At 38.1% G+C, this 18712-nt stretch overlaps 1 protein-coding gene across 1 annotated transcript in view; it reads right to left on the bottom strand.

Moving 5' to 3' along the window:
• The window catches only part of EPSTI1 (epithelial stromal interaction 1), a 127665-nt gene that overhangs the window by 34691 nt on the left and 74262 nt on the right, over positions 1 to 18712 (bottom strand). The window contains exon 8 of the mRNA XM_049852955.1: positions 9927 to 10010. Within this exon, the coding sequence (XP_049708912.1) occupies positions 9927 to 10010 (84 nt within the window). The remainder of the gene's footprint in view (positions 1 to 9926; positions 10011 to 18712) is intronic.

Raw genomic sequence — 18712 nt, 5'->3', positions numbered from 1 at the left:
TCAATAACAGAAAAAGCAAGGAAAAGAAATCACACTTGGGAACTGAACAATAAAAAAAAACAATACCCTGCTCAAAAAAGACTAGATTATAGAAGACATTAAGGATGAGATAAAGAAAATCACAGAATCCAATGAGAACGAAAACACTTCCTATCAGAACATTTGGGACACAGTGAAAGCAGTCCTCGAAGGTCAATTTATATCAATAAATGCACACATACAGAAAGAAGAAAGGGCCAAAACCAAAGAATTATCCCTACAGCTTGAACAAATAGAAAGAGAGCAACAAAAGAAACCCTCAGGCACCACACGAAAGTAAATAATAAAAACTAGAGCAGAATTAAATGAAATAGAAAACAGAAAAACAATTGAAAGAATTAACAAGACCAAAAGCTGGTTCTTTGAAAAAATTAACAAAACTGATAAACCACTCACCAAACTGACAAAAGAAAAACAAAAGAGGAAGCAAATAACCTGAATAAGAAATGAGAAGGGCGATATTACAACAAACACAACTGAAATTAAAAGAATCATATCAGACTACTATAAAAAATTGTACTCTAACAAATTTGAAAACCTAGAAGAAAGGGATGATTTCCTAGAAACACACTACCTACCTAAACTAACAGAAACAGGGTAGAACAACTAAATAGACCCATAACAAAGAAGAGATTGATAAGGTAATCAAAAACTCCCAACAACAACAACGAAAAAAAAACCCTGGCCCTCACAGCTTCACTGCAGAGTTTTACCAAACATTCAGAGAAGAGTTAACACCACTATTACTAACGGTATTTCAGAGCACAGAAAAGGACAGAATACTCCCAAACTCATTCTATGAAGCCACCATATCCCTGATACCAAAACCAGGTAAAGATACCACAAAAAAAGAAAATTACAAACCTATACCCTCTTGAACGTAGATGCAAAAATCCTCAACAAAATTCTAGCCAATAGAATTCAACAACATATCAAAAAAATCATTCACCATGACCAAGTGGGATTTATATTTTTATGCAGGGATGGTTCAACATTAGAAAAACAATTAATGTAATCCATTATATAAATAAAATGAAAGAACCACATGATTTTATCAATTGCTACAGGTTTTTTTTTTTTCCACAGAAGAGGCATTTGACAAAATTCAATGCCGATTCATGATAAAAACTCTCAGAAAAATAGGAATAGAAGGAAAATTCCTCAACATAAGAAAGGGCATTTACACAATTTCAAGAGCCAACATCATCTTAAATGGAGAGAGTCTGGAAGCATTCCCACTGAGAACTGGAACCAGACAAGGATGCCCTTTATCACCACTCTTATTCAACATTGTGCTGGAGGTCCTAGCCAGAGCAATTAGGCTACATAAAGAAACAAAGTCCATCCAGAATGGGGAGGAAGAAGTAAAACTATCTCTATTTGCACATGACATGATCTTATACACAGAAAACCCTAAGGAATGCTGAAGAAAACAACTGAAACTAATAGAAGAGTTCAGCAGAGTGTTGGGTACAAGATAAACATACAAAAATCAGTTTGATTCCTCTACACCAACAAAAACAACTTCAAAGAGAAAATCACCAAATCAATACCATACAGTAGTCCCCAAGAAGATAAAATAAAAAAAAAAAAAGAAGAAGAAGATAAAATACTCAGGAAAAAATCTTACCAGAGATGTAAAAGACTTACAGAAAGAAAACTACAAAAAACTTTTGTAAGAAACCAAAAAGACCTACGTAGGTGGAGAAACATACCTTGCTCATGGATAGGAAAACTTAACATTGTAAAAATGTCTATTGTACCAAAAATGATCTATAGATTTAATGCAATTCTGATCCAAATTCCAATGACGTTCTTTAATGAGATGGGGAAACAAATCACCAACTTCATATGGAAGGGAAAGAGGCCAGATAAGTAAAGCATTACTGAAAAAAAAGAACAGAGTGGGAGGCCTTCCTCTACCTGATTTTAGAACCTATCATACCGCCACAGTAGTCAAAACAGCCTGGTACTGGTACAACAACAGATACATAGACACAGTGGAACAGAATCGAAAATCCAGACATAAATCCATCCATGTATGAGAAGTTACTATTGTACAAAGGCCCCAAATCAGTTAAATGGGGAAAAGGCAGTCTTTTCAACAAATGGTGCTGGCATAAATGGTTATCCATCTGCAAAAAAGTGAAACAAGACCCATACCCCATACCATACACAAAAATGAACTCAAAATGGATCAAAGACTAAATATAAAATTTAAAACGATAAAGATCATGAAAGAAAAAATAGGGACAATGTTAGGAGCCCTAATACATGCCATAAACAGTATACAAAACATTACTAACAACGCAGAAGAAAAACTAGATAACTGGGAGCTCCTAAAAATCAAACACCTATGCTCATCCAAAGACTTCACCAAAAGAGTAAAAAGATTACCCACAGACTGGGAAAAAGTTTTCAGCTATGACATTTACAATCAGTGCCTGATCTCTAAAATCTACATGAGACTGCAAAAACTCAACTACAAAAAGACAAATAACCCAATTAAAAAATGGGCAAAAGATATGAACAGACACCTCACTAACGAAGACATTCAGGTAGCTAACAGACACGTGAGGAAATGTTCACAATCATTAGCCATTAGAGAAATGCAAATCAAACTACAATGAGATTCCATCTCACTCCAAGACTGGCATTAATCCAAAAAAAAAAAAAAAACACAAAATAATAAATATTGGAGAGGTTGTGGAGAGACTGGAAGACTTATACACTGCTGGTAGGAATGTAAAATGGTGCAACCACTTTGGAAATCGATTTGGCACTTCCTTAAAAAGCTAGAGGTAGAACTACCATACGATCCAGCAATCGCACTCCTTGGAACATATCTTAGAGAAATAAGAGTCTTTACATGAACAGATATATGCACACCCATGTTCATTACAGCACTGTTTCCAATAGCAAAAAGATGGAAGCAACCAAGGTGCCCATCAACGGATGAATGGATAAATAAATTATGGTATATTCACACAATGGAATACTATGCATTGATAAAGAACAGTGATGAATCTGTGAAACATTTCATAACATGGAGGAGTCTGGAAGGCATTATGCTGAGTGAAATCAGTCAGTTGCAAAAGGACAAATATTGTATAAGACCACTATTAGAAGAACTCGAGAAATAGTTTAAACAGAGAAGAAAATATTCGTTGATGGCTAATAAAGGTGGGAGGGAGGGAAAGGGGTATTCACTAATTAGATGGTAGATAAGAACTACTTTAGGTGAAGGGAAAGACAACACACAATACAGGAGAGGTCAATACAACTGGACTAAACCAAAAGCAAAGAAGTTTCCTGAATAAACTGAACGCTTCGAAGGCCAGCTTAGCAGGAGCATGGGTTTGGGGACCATGGTTTCAGGGTATATCTAAGTCAATTAGCATAATAAAATCTATTAAGAAAACATTCTGCATCCCACTTTGGAGAGTGGCCTCTGGGGTCTTAAACGCTGGCAAGAGGCCATCTAAGATGCATCAATTGGTCTCTACCCACCTGGAGCAAAGGAGAATGAAGAACACCAAGGACACAAGGTAATTATGACCCCGAGAGACAGAAAGGGCCACATAAACCAGAGACTACATCAGCCTGAAACCAGCTTTCCAATACAGTAGGTATTGACCCCTTGAACTAGATGGTACCCAGCTACAACTGATAACTGTCCTGACAGGGAACACAACAGAGAACCCCTGAGGGAGCAGGAGAGCAGCGGCATCCAGACCCCAAATTCTCATAAAAAGACCAGACTTAATGGTCTGACTGAGGCTAGAAGGACCCCGGTGGTCATGGCCCCCAGACCTCTTGTTAGCCCAGGACAGGAACCATTCCCAAAGCCAACTCTTTGTACAGGGATTGGACTGGACAATGGGATAGAGAAAGTTACTGGTAAAGAATGAGCTTCTTGGATCAAGTAGACACTTGAGAATGTGTTGGCATCTCCCATCTGGAGCGTAGATGAGAGGGCAGAGGGGGGGCAGAAGTTGGCAGAATGGACAGGAAAAGAGAGAGCGGAGGGAAGGAGCAGGCTGTCTCGTTAGGGAGAGAGCAATTAGGAGTATATAGCAAGGCGTATATAAATTTTTGTTTATGAGAGGTTGACTTGATTTGTAAACTTTCACTTAAAGCACAATAAAATTTTTTTAAAAAATAGAATGCTATTTGTCTTGCTTCAGTTATCCACCACTCTAAAGAAAATCAAACCCGTTGCTGTTGACTCAATTCTGACTCATACCAACCGTACAGTACAGAGTAGAACCACCCCACAGAGTTTCCAAGGAACACCTGGTGGATTCGAACTGCTGGCCTTTTGGTTAGCAGCCATAGTTTTTCTGGATTGGTGCTATCCAATAGAACCTTCTTCAATGATGAAAATGTTCTATATTTGTGCTGTCCAATAAAGTAGCTATTGAGCACTTGATATATGGCTAGCATGACTGAAGAAATACATTTTTATATTTTTTATTTTAATTAATTTAAATCTAAATAGCCACATGTAGCTAGTGGCTACCATATTGGACAGCAAAACTCTAGATGTTCAAAGAAAATTTAAGTTTACGTAAGTGTTAAGAAATTTTATGGTAACCACTAGAATACTCAAAATAGAACAGTAGGTAAATGGACCAGAGAAATCCAATCAAAGAATCAGAAATGTAAAGAAAACATAATTCATAAAAAGTAATATATACGGCAAGAAGACATACAGACACATTAGTTGTAACTATAAATGAGAACATATTAAATCTACCTATTAAAAAAATTAAAAGAGACTATGAAACTGGGTAAAAGAAATATCAGCCATTTTTGTCACTAGTAATCTTTTTTTTTTTTTAATCTGCTTTAAATCAAATTACATACTGAAGTTAAAATTAAGTAATGGGAAAAAAAAAAAAAACTGCCACATAAAGAAAATATAAGGATCAGACAAAAAAAAAAAAAAAATCAGGCTGAATTTTATTAAATGGGAAGAGTAATATATTTCATATTGATAAACATCTGTACTAAAAGGCAGACTTCCTGTTAATCTCATTGGCTGGAACTACATCACATATCTATGGCTGAACCAATACCAGTCAGGTGCAATGGAACTCCCATGAACAGTTAGACTATTTGAGATGGAATCCCTGGGGCTGGGAGTGGTGTCTTCTCCCCCTGAAACACAAAGCCATGTAAAGTAGAAGCATACCTGAAGAAATATTAGGGTTTTAAAAGAGAGAAATGGATTTTGGGTAGGTGTGATGGTTAATTTTATGTGTCAACTTGGCTAGACTATGATTTCCAGTTGTTTGGCTAAAAATTAATCTAGTTGCTGTTCCATAATATATGTTATATAATGTAATTTATTTCATAATGTAATGTAATTAATCAGTTGACAAGGGAGTTTCCCTAGGGTGTGTTCTACCTCCAAACTATAAATAGGTATTTTGGCAGAACTTTATGGTATACTCTTCCTATACATAACTGGTTCTGTTACTCTAGAGAACCCTAACTTAGTAGTCAATCAACAGCATTTGATATACCACCCTGAAGTTATCAGCACAACAAACCCAGTTCACTTCCTTTGTAGCATTAATGACTACAAAATAAAAAGTGCAACATTATATTTCATTGTCTCTTTTTAATTATCTATCTCTACCATTAGAATGTAAACTTCAGGAGGACAGAGACCTTGTCTATTCTGCTCTTAATTGCATCTCCAGTACCTTGTACCACGTACATACAGTACATAACAGGCACTGACTATGTGTTTGCTGATAGAATGAACAAATGAAGTAGCAAATGAATAAATGCTGGTAGATTATACTCTGAGATAGAACTAGCAGAACAATAAAGAAAAGCCAAAAAAGGAAAGCTTTAAAGTGGTGTTTACGAGTGCTATAGAGTTATAGGGAGATATGGATTGCAAACCAATACTGAACTGAATGTCCAGAGGGGATACTGCCTTTAGAGAGAAGCTTCAGTAAGATCATTTGTGAAAATAAGCCAGGTCATAAGGAATTAAGGGTGAAGTGTAACAAAGTGGTTACAGTAAGATTGCTCTTGTCTCTCCAGGTTTTTGTTGTTGCTGTTGTTTTTTAATATGGTAGAAGCAGGAAAGGTGATATCTCTTAAGGATAGAAGAATCAAACAATGGGTCAGATTGTTTCTTTTAGAATGGCAACAGTGAACGTATGTGTTGACAGAAACAGGAAGTAGCCAATGGAGGATATATTGAAAGCCTAAGAACACAATGAATTATAAATAAATTTCTAGGAGAAGCAAGAGGGAACTGAATCAAACACGAAAATATTTACAGGTTAACTTTGCTAAGGAAGAACCTACTGTCTTCAGAGACCAAAGGAATGGAAGAATGTGAAAGTCAGAGACACACAGACCAAAATAAATGTGCCATCACCAAAATATAACCTAGATTACCTAAGAATTACTCCATTGCTTTGGCTAATGCCTACCACAGAGTAGGTATTCAGTAAAGATATGCTGAATGAATGGAATAAAAAGGTACAAATAGATGCAAAAGAAATAGATTAAAATGTGTTATTTTCTGCATCTTCCTACCATAAACATGATCCCTACCATTTTTTTAAGGCAAATCAATAGATTTTATAAGCAATGACAGACCCTACAAAACAGGGAATACTTTCCATGGACATTTCCCAACAACAGCAAGATTGAACAAAAATGGGGATGCAAAAATAAGGTAGATTTTTGTGTTGTTTTGTGCCCTTCAGTAGATTCCAAATTATAGCGACCTCACAGGACAGAATAAACCTACCCCACAGGGTTTCCTATGTTATAATCTTTACGGAAGCAGGTCACCAGGTCTTTGCTCCCTCAGAGTGGTTGGTGGGTTCCAACTGCACATCTTTTACTTAGCAGCCAAGCGATTAACCATTGAGCCACCAGGCCTCCAGTAAAGTAGACGAGAAAGGTAAGTATCTTTATATTTTTTACTGTTATTGAAGACCCTCAGGATGGAATTATCTATACACCAAAGCTATTCATTTTACTGTAAGGCTATATAGTAAGTAAAGAAAAATAAGTAGAAGGTTATATAATAAAAAATATGTTCGATCAATAAGCAGAAAATATGTATGTGTCAATATTTGTGTAACTCCAGAAGAAAAACAAGATTTATTAAGAAATAAAAAGATTAATTTTCACTGTTTAAAATAACTGCTCAGCCTGAAAATTAAATCCCAGATCTGATTTTCTAATCTGTTGAGTATTTTTCTTTGTAAAATATTCTGCTTTTCATGCTTTTCATGTTCCAAATATGTACACAAAACTATAAAACACTATTTAAGATTCACTTCACAACAGTTCTCCTCGGTATCTAAACTTTTAGGACTTGATATTAATTAAAAGCTCATAGAAACAGATTAACTTTCATGCCACTTAACAGTCATTATTGAAAATACAACATAAGTATATGCCAGATTTATCTTCTACTTGCTAATTACTAAACTCTTACTATAATGTTATTGATTTAACTGTGGAATTCAATATAAAGCCTTTATCAAAACAAAAAGATATTTACTTCTGAAAAATCACCAGATGATAAAAATGTTGAGTGGTTTTGCCACTGTTTACACCATAGCTTAATAAATACATTTACACCTCATTATCTCTTTCAATGATTTAAAGATTACCTACACGGCAAAAAAATTGCCCACTTACACACTCGTTTATATCGTATGCTGGGTGAAATTATGATCCAGGAAGGGGTTGACCACTATTAGGGGAAAGGTAGCACTAAAAGGGTCAAATTATACCAACAATTAGTATATATAAACCCAAAACCAAACCTACTGCTGTGGAGTCGATTCCGACTCACAGTGACCCTATAGGACAGAGTAGAACTGCCCCGTAGAGTTTCCAAGGAGCACCTGGTAGATTCCAATTGCTGACTTTTGGTTTAGCAGCCACAGCTCTTAACCACTACACCACCAGTGTTTCCATTATTATATACAGTCCATTTCAAAAGTGATTTTTACAATAATTACTCAGTAAACCTTGTTGGGGCAAAGACATAAAAAAATAAATTAAACCAAATCGAGGAAAATCAGAATGGGAATTAGAATTCCAGTTAACTGTATAATCAAAGAAATAGATTTGAAAGGCGTTCTGGAAGAAGTATTGACAGGGTTTATCAACCACCAATACGGCAAGAGGAAAAGTTGGAAAAAAAAACAAAATGATGAAAAGATCTTGCCTCCAACTAGCTGAATAATTTACTTGGCGTATTTAAAGGATCTGGAATGAAGCGGCACACTTGAGCTAACCACTGGTCATCCTCACCATTCTCATCTCGTGCCCAGTCAATTCCGACCCTGTCTGAGTCTTTATCAAAGGCTGTGTATGGCCATCAAGTCCCAACACTGAATGCTTCAGTTACCATACCAGAAATTCGGGACTCTAATGAGGATTACCCTTTAAGTGCTTTTCTTAGGAGGCTCAGCATTGATTGCACTGATTTCTGCTGCTCAAAGCATTTGGAATGTCTCACATATGTGTACACATGTGTAGTATATTTTTATACATGTTTTATTATGTGTATATAACTATTTTAGGTGAATATGTAAGCCAGTCTCATAACTATGTATACATACTTTGATTGTTATATACTATATTCTTTGGAATTTATTTGCCATTTCATATACCTCTGGTCTAAATATGGTGATGGCGTCGGTTGAGTTTTGTTTTGCAGATCAGAAGTCCACATGTGCTCTCTCATCTTTCCATGGACAATTAGCACCTACTATAAGAAGACAAGAAGACAGAAGACGGGGGAACCCTGGTAGCATAGTGGTTAAGAGCTACAGCTGCTAACCAGAAGGTCAGCGGTTCGAAACTACCAGGCACCCCATGGAAACTGTATGGGGCAGTTCTACTCTGTCCTACAGGGTCGCTATGAGTCAGAATTGACTTGACGGCAACGGGTTTGGTTTTTTGGTTTTATAGAAGACAGGGAAACCCTGGTGGTATAGTGGTTAAGTGCTACAGAGGCTAACCAAAAGGTCAGCAGTTCAAATCTACCAGGCGCTCCATGGAAACTCTATGGGGCAGTTCTACCCTGTCCTATAGGGTCGCTATGAGTCGGAATCAATTCGACGGCAACAGGTTTGGTTTTTTTATAGAAGACACACTATATGGCTCTATGAAGCTAACACCATAAGCATTCTGGCCAGAAGGAGCCACCACTATACCTTCAAAACACACCCAAAACTCACCTTTTATTTTCAATGCCTGTATTGTTTTCCCAGAATTTTATGTATCCAAATAGTTCTGCCCATAAACCATTCAAAATTATCTAGTACCACTATATAAACACAATGGAATATTACTCAGCCATAAAGAAGAATGAAGTCCTGATACGTGCTATGACATGGATGAACCTTGAAAACTTTATGCTGAGTGAAAGAAGTCAGTCGCAAAAGGATAAATATTGTACGATTCCATTTACATGAAATATCTATGGTAGGCAAACGTATAGAGACCAAGGTAGATTAGTGGTTACTGGGGTAATAGGGAAGGGGAAAGCAGGACTCATTTCTTAGGGGACACTGTGTTTCTGTTAAAGGTGATAGGAAAATTTGGAAATGGTTAATGGTGAGGATTACACAACATGATGAACATAATTCATGTCACTGAATTGGACATCTAAAAAACGTTGAATGACAAATATTTTGTTATATATATTTGCTGTTATTGGTGTTAGTTGCCATCGAAATGGCTCCAACTCATGGTGACCTTGTGTATAACAGAACAAAATATCACCCAGTCCATTTATATTTTGACCACCAAAAAAAAAAAAAAACCATTATCTAGTACCACAAGCAAATAGTTAGCAATGATTAGTACAGCCTTGTGAATACCTTCTGGTGTTGTTCATCCTTCATTTTTTGCAATTTTTTGTTTTCTTCTTCCTTCAGAGAATCTTTATAACTCCAGCTTCTGGCCTGTAATAGTATAGGGGAAAAAAAAAAGTTTCACCACAGTACAGCAACCTGTCTACTGTGAGACTGGTGCTAATAACTCAGTCTCCGTACTAAGCGTGTAGTGCTTGCTGACTGACTTACGTCCATGTCTGAAGAGGTCCCTTGGGACACGTAAAAAGATGACTAGCGTAAGCACAATCATACAGCACATTGTAAAGCGATGATTTAAATTTCAGTTTAATTAAGCTTTTCAAATATCTCGTCAGAGACAGTCAACATAGCTTATCCTTTCTAGGGAGGAGAGCTGGAAACAGAAAAGTTTCGTATGCCTTTCAAGAATCTTGACTAGCTGCTCAGTCAGGGTCGGAGATAAGCAACAGTGACATTGACTGTAGAAGCACTGACATGTCTACTGTTTACTAATGGTGTCTTATTAACAGCTTGTCAACTGGTGATGCCATGTAATTCCAATTTCTTTCTAAGTCTCTGCATTCCTAATCTGTACCTGAACCTTATTTCTATTTCTGAAGAAGAAGAAGAAGAAGAAAAAAAAAAAACCCAGTTCAGAAGCACCAAAACCGGCTGCTGTTGAGTAGACTCCAGCTCATGGCGACCCCATGTGTGTCAGAGTACAGCGGTGTTCCATAGGGCTTTCAATGGCTGATTTTGGGGAAGTAGACTGCCAGGCCTTTCTTCTGAGGCACCTCTAGGTGGACTTGAAGCTCCAACCTTTTAGTTAGCAGCTGAGCGCATTAACTGCTTGCACCACATAGGGGCTCCAGCTCAGGAGCACAGGAGCCATCATTTCTGGCTGTATTAGGACTTCGAGGGAAGCCTTAGAAGGTCCAGCACATGTGAAGGATGTCCTTCAGTCCCTCTGACCTACCATATCAGGGGCCTACATACTGGCATAGTGACAGTGTACCCTGAAATTTCTAGGATTTTAAGCATTCTGTATATTCATTTGTTACAAACTTTCCCTACACTTACATTGATTTATAGCCCCAGCTTCTCTAAGGCAGAGGCCAGCCTGACAGGCTAATGCTTAGGAGATTCCATAGATCTCATAAAATTACTAGCAGCACCATGCCAGCAGGCCGCATGCTATTTCAGGCCTAGTTCTTTGTTTTTAATTGTACTTTAGATGAAGGCTTACAGAACAAACTAATTTCACATTAAACAGTTAGTACACATATTGTTTTATGACATTGGTTAACAACCCCACGCATGACATGTCAAAACTCTCCCTTCTCAACCTTGGGTTCCCTATTACCAGCTTTCCTATTCTCTCCTGCCTTCCAGTCCTTGCCCCTGTGCTGGTGTGCCCCTTTAGTCTCGTTTTGTTTTATGGGCCTGTCTATTCTTTGGCTGAAGGGTAAACCTCAGGAGTGACTTCATTACTGAGCTGAAAGGGTGTCTGTGGGCCATACTCTCAGGGCTTCTCCAATCTCCGTCAGGCCGGCAAGTCTGGTCTTTCTTTTTGAGTTAGAATTTTGTTCTACATTTTTCTCCAGCTCTGTCTGGGACACTCTATCGTGATCCCTGTCAGAGCAGTCAGTGGTGGTAGCTGGGCACCATCTAGTTGTACTGGGCTCAGTCTCAGGCCTAGTTCTCTGAACTAATAATCCACAAAAGAGTATGCAGGCTTGTTCCATCTCTTCTTTTACTATTACTTTTTCTCAAGCACTTCTGAATTCATTCCCTCCTTTCTATCGCTATTAACAACCATCTCAAATAATAAGAGCCAATTTCCAGAAAGTAGAAAGGGCTTTTCAGAATTTTATCATCTACAACATTACTAATTAGAATAGTGGAGCTCCAGATGTGTCCAGAAAGCCCCCCATATCCCAATCCTACTAAATTAGACAAGTAGGAAAACATCCTACATACATACAGGACTTTTTTTTTTTTTTAATCTATACCCGAAACACAAGAGACTGTGGTAAGACCAAGAAAAGGTAAAGGGACTCTCTGATGGTCCCTTCTTTTTATACTAGAGAAGGACAGTCTTCATCACAAATATTCCACATAAGACCCCAGAAGAAAGGAAGAATGGGGACAGCTAGCTTCTATTTGAGAGATCAAAAAGTGGAGTGAAATATTTAGTTAAAGCAAATATGATGTCTTAAGTGTAGAACCTAAATGCTATTTAAATACCTTTCTTTTAAAAACCCTTTCCGGACCGGCAGTATATATAGCTACCACTTACTTTTTATACCTCTGGGGTTCATTGGGAAGCTGCTGTCCCACTGACAGTACATGCTGCTAGCAGGCAGGAGCCCTATGTAACAGTTTGAAATGGAAAAAACAGGTGTGTTGCAAATTACTATTTTCACAGGCTATTGTGTGAGGTGGTCCTGAATCATTGAATTTTTGGTAGGAAAAACATGAATTTTGAAAATTTTTATTTGGTACACATATACATCTCTGGACTCGGGGGGTAGAATTTGTGTTCACAACGGGTACACATATGTACCTCTTGACTCTGAGGGTACAGTTTGTGGAATGAGACATAAAACAAAAACCATATTACTTATCAAAAATTTAGACACACCCAATGATTCAGCATGCCCTCCACTACTGAAAACACATAGTATTAACAAAAAATTAAAAAGAAAAAATAACTGGTTCACAAAAGGGTTAAATGCACCACTTTGTTGTTCTTTTATCAGAATATGGGTCCTAGTTTTCAACTCAAAAAAAAAAAATGGTTACTGGACACATAAGGTGCCATAAAAACAGCCACAGATACTGGGAAGTGGTGGTTTAAAAGTCACATGGCTATGGACCAGATAAGCCTTGAAAGCATAATGCCAAGTGAAGTCTGTCAGACACAAAAGGACGAATACTGTATGATCACATTTATATGAAATAGCTAGACTAGGAAAATGTACAGAGGCCAAAGTTTATTAGGGGTTAACAGGGGCAGGTGGGAGGAAGAAGGAAAGGAAGACTCACTGCTAAGGGGACACTGAGCCTCTGTTAAGGGTGATGGAGAACTCTGGGAATGGGTAAGAGTGATGGCTGATCAGCATGATGGGCATACTTAATGTCACTGAACTGTATAGAGGAAGAGTGTGGAGGTGGAAAATGTTTTGTTACATATAAACTAAAACCACAATTTTTTTTAAAAAGTCACAGGGCACCTTAACTACGAAGAGTTCAAAGTTAACTGCCATCCTAATGCTTGCTTACCCAGCAGTTATCCTTAGACAAGACAGGAAGTTTCTGTTAAAAAAAAGTAATAGGGAAAAGAAAACTTTTTATCACTATTTTTCTTAGCTACTAATCTTGTAAATTTCTAAGTCACTACAGTCATATAACTTTTCTATCATTAAATATTAACTGAACACTAATTCTAAATTTTCTTGTCATTCAACTACTAAAAACTCACTTTTATTCATCTTCTCCCAAAAGTTATAGTCATAATGAATTCATTCAATAAAAAATACTTAAGCCTTCTATGTGCACACACTGTATTAAGACATGATCCCAAACCTCAAGTGCTTATCACCTAGTGTGGAAGTCAGACAAGAAGATTAGCAAGTACTGGACAGCACCATAGTTTTGTGACTGAGGAAGACCAAAAGAAGGACATTTGATTAAACTGAGAGGATCAAGGATACCTTGCCAAAGTGGGTGACACTAAGTGGTGTTTAAAAGAGTAAGAATCAGGCTAAGCAGGGGAAAGGGCATTGTGTGAACAGAAGGAAGCATAAATGGCATTAAGTTCTAATTTGAAGACGGTGGAGTAAAGATGTGTCTGCTCCATTTGTCTCTCAAAAAGTACCCTAAACAAAAAAGAAACCCAAATCCTATCTTCTATATTTAAGAGATATCTGTATTCTCAGACCAAATATATGAAGACAAAGTGGATTAAGACATGGTAAATGACATAAATAGAACAAGGTCAACCTGAGACTTTCTAGGGAGGGGACAGAAGACACACATGAGATGCAAGCCAATAATCTCTAAAGGGTAATGTGAAGGCCTACCAATGAAGGCATGAGGTATTACACCAGGTATTGAGAAGACAGATGGATGGTTTTTATTTTGTTTTTTTCTAGTTGCCACTGAATTGATTCCAACTCATGATCTGTGTCAGAGTAGAACTGTGCTCCCTAAGGTTTGCAACTGCTGATTTTTCAGAAGTAGATGACCAGGCAGTGCTGTCACTAGGGGGGTATAAGAGGAGAGGACCACACTGGGTGACAGTCAGAGGGGGTGACACCAAAATGACTGTCTATAAAGATATCCCTGTAGTTAGTTATAATGACAAAAACATTTTTCATAATCCCAGCTTACATGGATCAATATACCTACAAGGCTAAAACTATGCCAATTTACTTTTTGAACCTTCTAATGTGCTCTGGGAAACCCTGTTGGTGTACTGGTTAAGTGCTATAGCTACTAACCAAAAGGTCGGCAGTTCAAATCCACCAGGCACTCCTTGGAAACTCTATGGGGCAGTTCTACTCTGTCCTATAGGGCCGCTACGAGTCGGAATCGACTCGATGGCAAAGGGGAAAAAAAAAATGTGTTCTGGTCAGAGCTGTCATTATTACCCAATTACCACTATGGTTCAAATCACATGGTTTCATTTGCACGTGCTACGAGCATGCACTATTGTTTTCATTGCTGCTGGTGTTTTTTATATTCACTGATTTTGTCAAATTTTCTGGTGTTTTAGCTACAATATTGTAGTAATTCATATTTGTGAACCTATATCAATAACATTTTTGAGAATGAAGTAGTAATTGAAGGAAAAGAAGTCACATACAGCAATTACAATTTACAAGTAATGTTGGTACAAAAAACATTACTATGGATTCTGTATGGTCTGGTACAGGAGGAGGTCCATGGTGGGGCTGGGGAGTGACACCATGAGTTACCACACTGGGTGACACCTACCCTAATGATACCACTGTTGCCAGGTATTTCTTCCAAGGCACCTAGCAGTCAAATGTGTTAACCGTTTGTACCACCCAGAGATGGCACAGATAGACAATAAAACCAAAAAACCAAACTCACTGCAGTCGAGTCAGTTCTGACTCATTACAACCTTATAGGACAGAGAAGAACTGCTCCATAGGGTTTCCATAGAGCAGCTGGTAGATCTGAACTGCTAACCTTTTGGTTAGCAGCTGTAGCTCTTAACCACTGTGCCACCAGGGCTGCAGACAAATAGACGATAACCTGTTGCTATTGAGTCAATTTCAACTTATAACGACCCTACAGGACAGAACAGAACTGCCCCATAGGGTTTCCAAGGGGCACCTGGTGGATTTGAACTGCTGACCTTTTGATTAGTAGCTGTAGCTCTTAAGAAGGTGAAAATAAAGGAAAATTAGGAAGGTGAAAATAAAGGAATTGTTAGAAAGTCTCAACAGAAGCCATTGTTTCTATACCCACCCACAAAGCCATGAAAATTTCTAGGTAATCTAAATCAGATGGGGCCCCTGGTACAGAAGGCAGCAGTGGGAAAGCACCAGGCAGAGAACGAAGGACTGTCTAAAATTTTGAATACTGAGCAGGGAGCCTCCAAGTCCCCCTTTGAATTGTCTTCTGCTCCCTGCACTGATTCCTTGGGATCTCTGAGGTAATAGTTTATCCATGAAACAAGAACAGGCTGCTATTTTTAAAAAGTAAGAAAGAAAAAAATGGAGTTCATAGAAACTGAAAATATGATTCCCTCCTTACCCAAACTAACACACAAAAAAACAGTGTAAGATTTAGAAGATAAAGTCAAGAAAATATTCTAGAAAGTTTAAAAAAAAAAAAAAAAAGTAGTCAAAATTAAATTTAATTAAAACCAGTTGCTGCCAAGTCACCTTGGACTCACTGCACCCTCATGTGTGTCGAAGTACAACTGTGCTCCACAGGGTTTTCAATGGTTCATTTTTCAGAAGTAGATCTCTAGGACTTTCTTCTTGAACCTGCAACCTTTCAGTTAGCAGCCAAGTGTGTTAACCACTTGCACCACCCAGGGGTTCCAAAGATAAATTAGAAAAGAAGAAAAAAAATTTTTTAAGACAAGTTAGAAGATAAATCCAGAAGGTCAAGGATCTGACTAACAGGAATTCCATAAAGAGAAAATGAAGTGTAATAAATCAAAGAAATAACACAAGAAAATCTTCCAGAACTAGAGATGCATTCCAGATTGAGGATGAATAAAAAGGACCTTGCTAAGGTAGCGATGAAATTTCAGAATACCAGAAAATAAGAGAAGGTATTAAAATGTTTCCAGGTAGGAAATGAGGAAAGCCCTGTATAAAGACTGAGGTTCAAATGGCCTTGGATTTCTCAGGAACTAATACTCGAGGTTCAAAGAATAATGCCTTCAAAATTCTGAAGGAAAACTATTACAAACGGTGTTTCTAAGACAACTTCCCAGTAAAACTGCAAGCTAAGTATAAGTGCTCAATAAAGATAGTTTTAGACATGCCAGGACCCAAACATGTGTACTTCCCTTGTGTCTTCTCTGGGAAAACTACTAAATAATATGCTCCAGCAAAACAAAGAAATAAAATGAGGAAATAGAAAAAATGAGATCCAGAAAACAGAGGACTCAAGATAAAAGGCAATGGGAGCAATTCCCACGGTGACATTAAACAGTGATGCTCACCCTTGCCTGCACGTAAGAATCACCTGGGGAGCTTTTAAAAACTCTGGTGCCCAGGCCACAATACATCAGGATCTCTGGAGGTGTGACCCAGGCACCAGTAATTTTTAAAGCTCCCCAGGTGATTCCCATTTGCAAAGCTGAGAACCGCTGAGTCAAAGGAAAGTCCCGGAACAACAGCTGTGTAGCAAGCCTAAGAGCAACCAGTCCAGGTTAAAGCAAGAGGTAAGAGAGACCTGGGAGGGGTATTTCAGGGGGAAAAAACGGAATTGATAAGTTACCTGATGGCGTAAGATGGAAAATTCTGTGGAAATTTGCATCAAGGCATTTTATAGAACAGTCACAAAGTTAGGTGAAGGAAGTCAAATGTCCAAAGGAAACTAAACCAATGCAAAAAGCAAAAGTTTTTAAAAGTTATAAAGAAAAAAGGAAATGTAATCAGAGTATGCTAACGGGCTTGGCAGCGAAGAAAAAAAAATTTTTACACAGCCATAATACAGGAAAGCCTGAAAATAAATAAAAACAAAATAATTGTATTAGGAGATGGGGGGGTAGAGAAGTTTAAGTCCACTGAAAACCCTATTTACCATAATAGTAAATTAATCAATGAGGTCTAAAATTGATTAATCAAGAGATAGCAATATACACATAATAGATGTGTGGAGCCAAATAACAAGAGAAACAGCTGGGGGAGTGTGAGAGACTGAATAAAGGCCCCCAAAGATGTCCACGTTCTAATCCCGGAACCCGTAAGTATGTTACGTTACATGGCAAGAGGGCCTTTGCAGATGTGATCCAACGAAGGATCTGGACATGAGGAGATTATCCTGGATTGTCCAGGTGTAGCCTACATGATCACAACCATCCTTATAAGAAGGCAATCAGGTAACATGAAGACAGAAATAGAGACAGGAGTAATACAGCCATAAGCCAGGGAACCAAGGAAGGCCAGCTGCCTCCAGAACCTAGAAGAGGCAAAGAACAGATTGTCCCCTGGAGCCTCCAGAACAAACCAGCCTTGGTGACACCATGGTATTAGCCCCTTAAGACTCATTGTTGACCTCTCAGCCCCAGGACTGTCAGAGAACAAATTAGTGTTGTTTTAAGCCACTAAATATATGGTAATTTGCTACGGCAGCAGCAGGAAGCTAATACAAGAGGCTTAAAGTATTGGGGTGGGAGTGGGATTGAAGGCTCCAAGGGACACATGCCTTTAAGTATCATTTGACTTTTGAAGAATGACCATGTTACACATGATTAAAAACTGAAACAGCTAAGCAGTCAGTGAAATGCAAATGGGAGGCTATGGTTAGAGAGAGGAGTGAGCAATAGTGCAATGACCCAAAAACACTAATGTGCAATGTGCACACAAGTCTCCCATGGATATTTTAATATGAAGGTTCTAATTCTGGAGTTCTGGGGCGGGCCTCAGAGTCTTCTACATTTCTATAAGCTCCCAAGTGAGGCCCATGATGCTGGTCCTTGCAGTAGCCAAGGCCAGTCTTCAGGCTCTAGGGGACTGTCGAGAGATGATGCTAGAAAGATAGACAGTGGCAGAGACGAGAAAGAGTTCTATGCTGACGCTAAAGCATTTTGACTTTATCCTTGAAGCTATAGGGAGCCACTGAGTGATTTTAGGCAGTGGAACAACAGGATCAGATTTTTAAAAAATATTATTCTCAGGCAGGGTAAGTCATTTCTTAGAGGACACTGAGCTTCTATTAAGGATGATGGAAAAACTTGGAAACGGATAATGGTAATAGGTGAGCGACATGTTGAACATAATCAATGTCACTGAATTGTACACGTGAAGAATGCTGAAATGCCAAATGTTTTGTTGCATGTATATTTACCACAATTATATATATATAATTACACATAAATTACATATACATATAAAGGAACCCTGGTCTTGCAGCAATTAAGTACTCGGCTGCTAATCGGAAGGTTGGCAGTTCAAACCCACCAGCTGTGCTCCACAGGAAAAAGGTGTGGCAGTCTGCTTCAGTGAAGATTACAGCCTTGGAAACCCTATGGAGCAGTTCTACTCTATGTCTGTAGGGTTTCTATGAGTTGCAATTAACTTGATGGCAATGCATAT

This window comes from Elephas maximus, chromosome 14 (genome assembly GCF_024166365.1).
Source record: "Elephas maximus indicus isolate mEleMax1 chromosome 14, mEleMax1 primary haplotype, whole genome shotgun sequence".
Taxonomy (NCBI): Eukaryota; Metazoa; Chordata; class Mammalia; order Proboscidea; family Elephantidae; genus Elephas; species Elephas maximus.
Note: the sequence above shows the minus strand (reverse complement) of the source record. Positions and strands in the feature narration are given on the sequence as shown.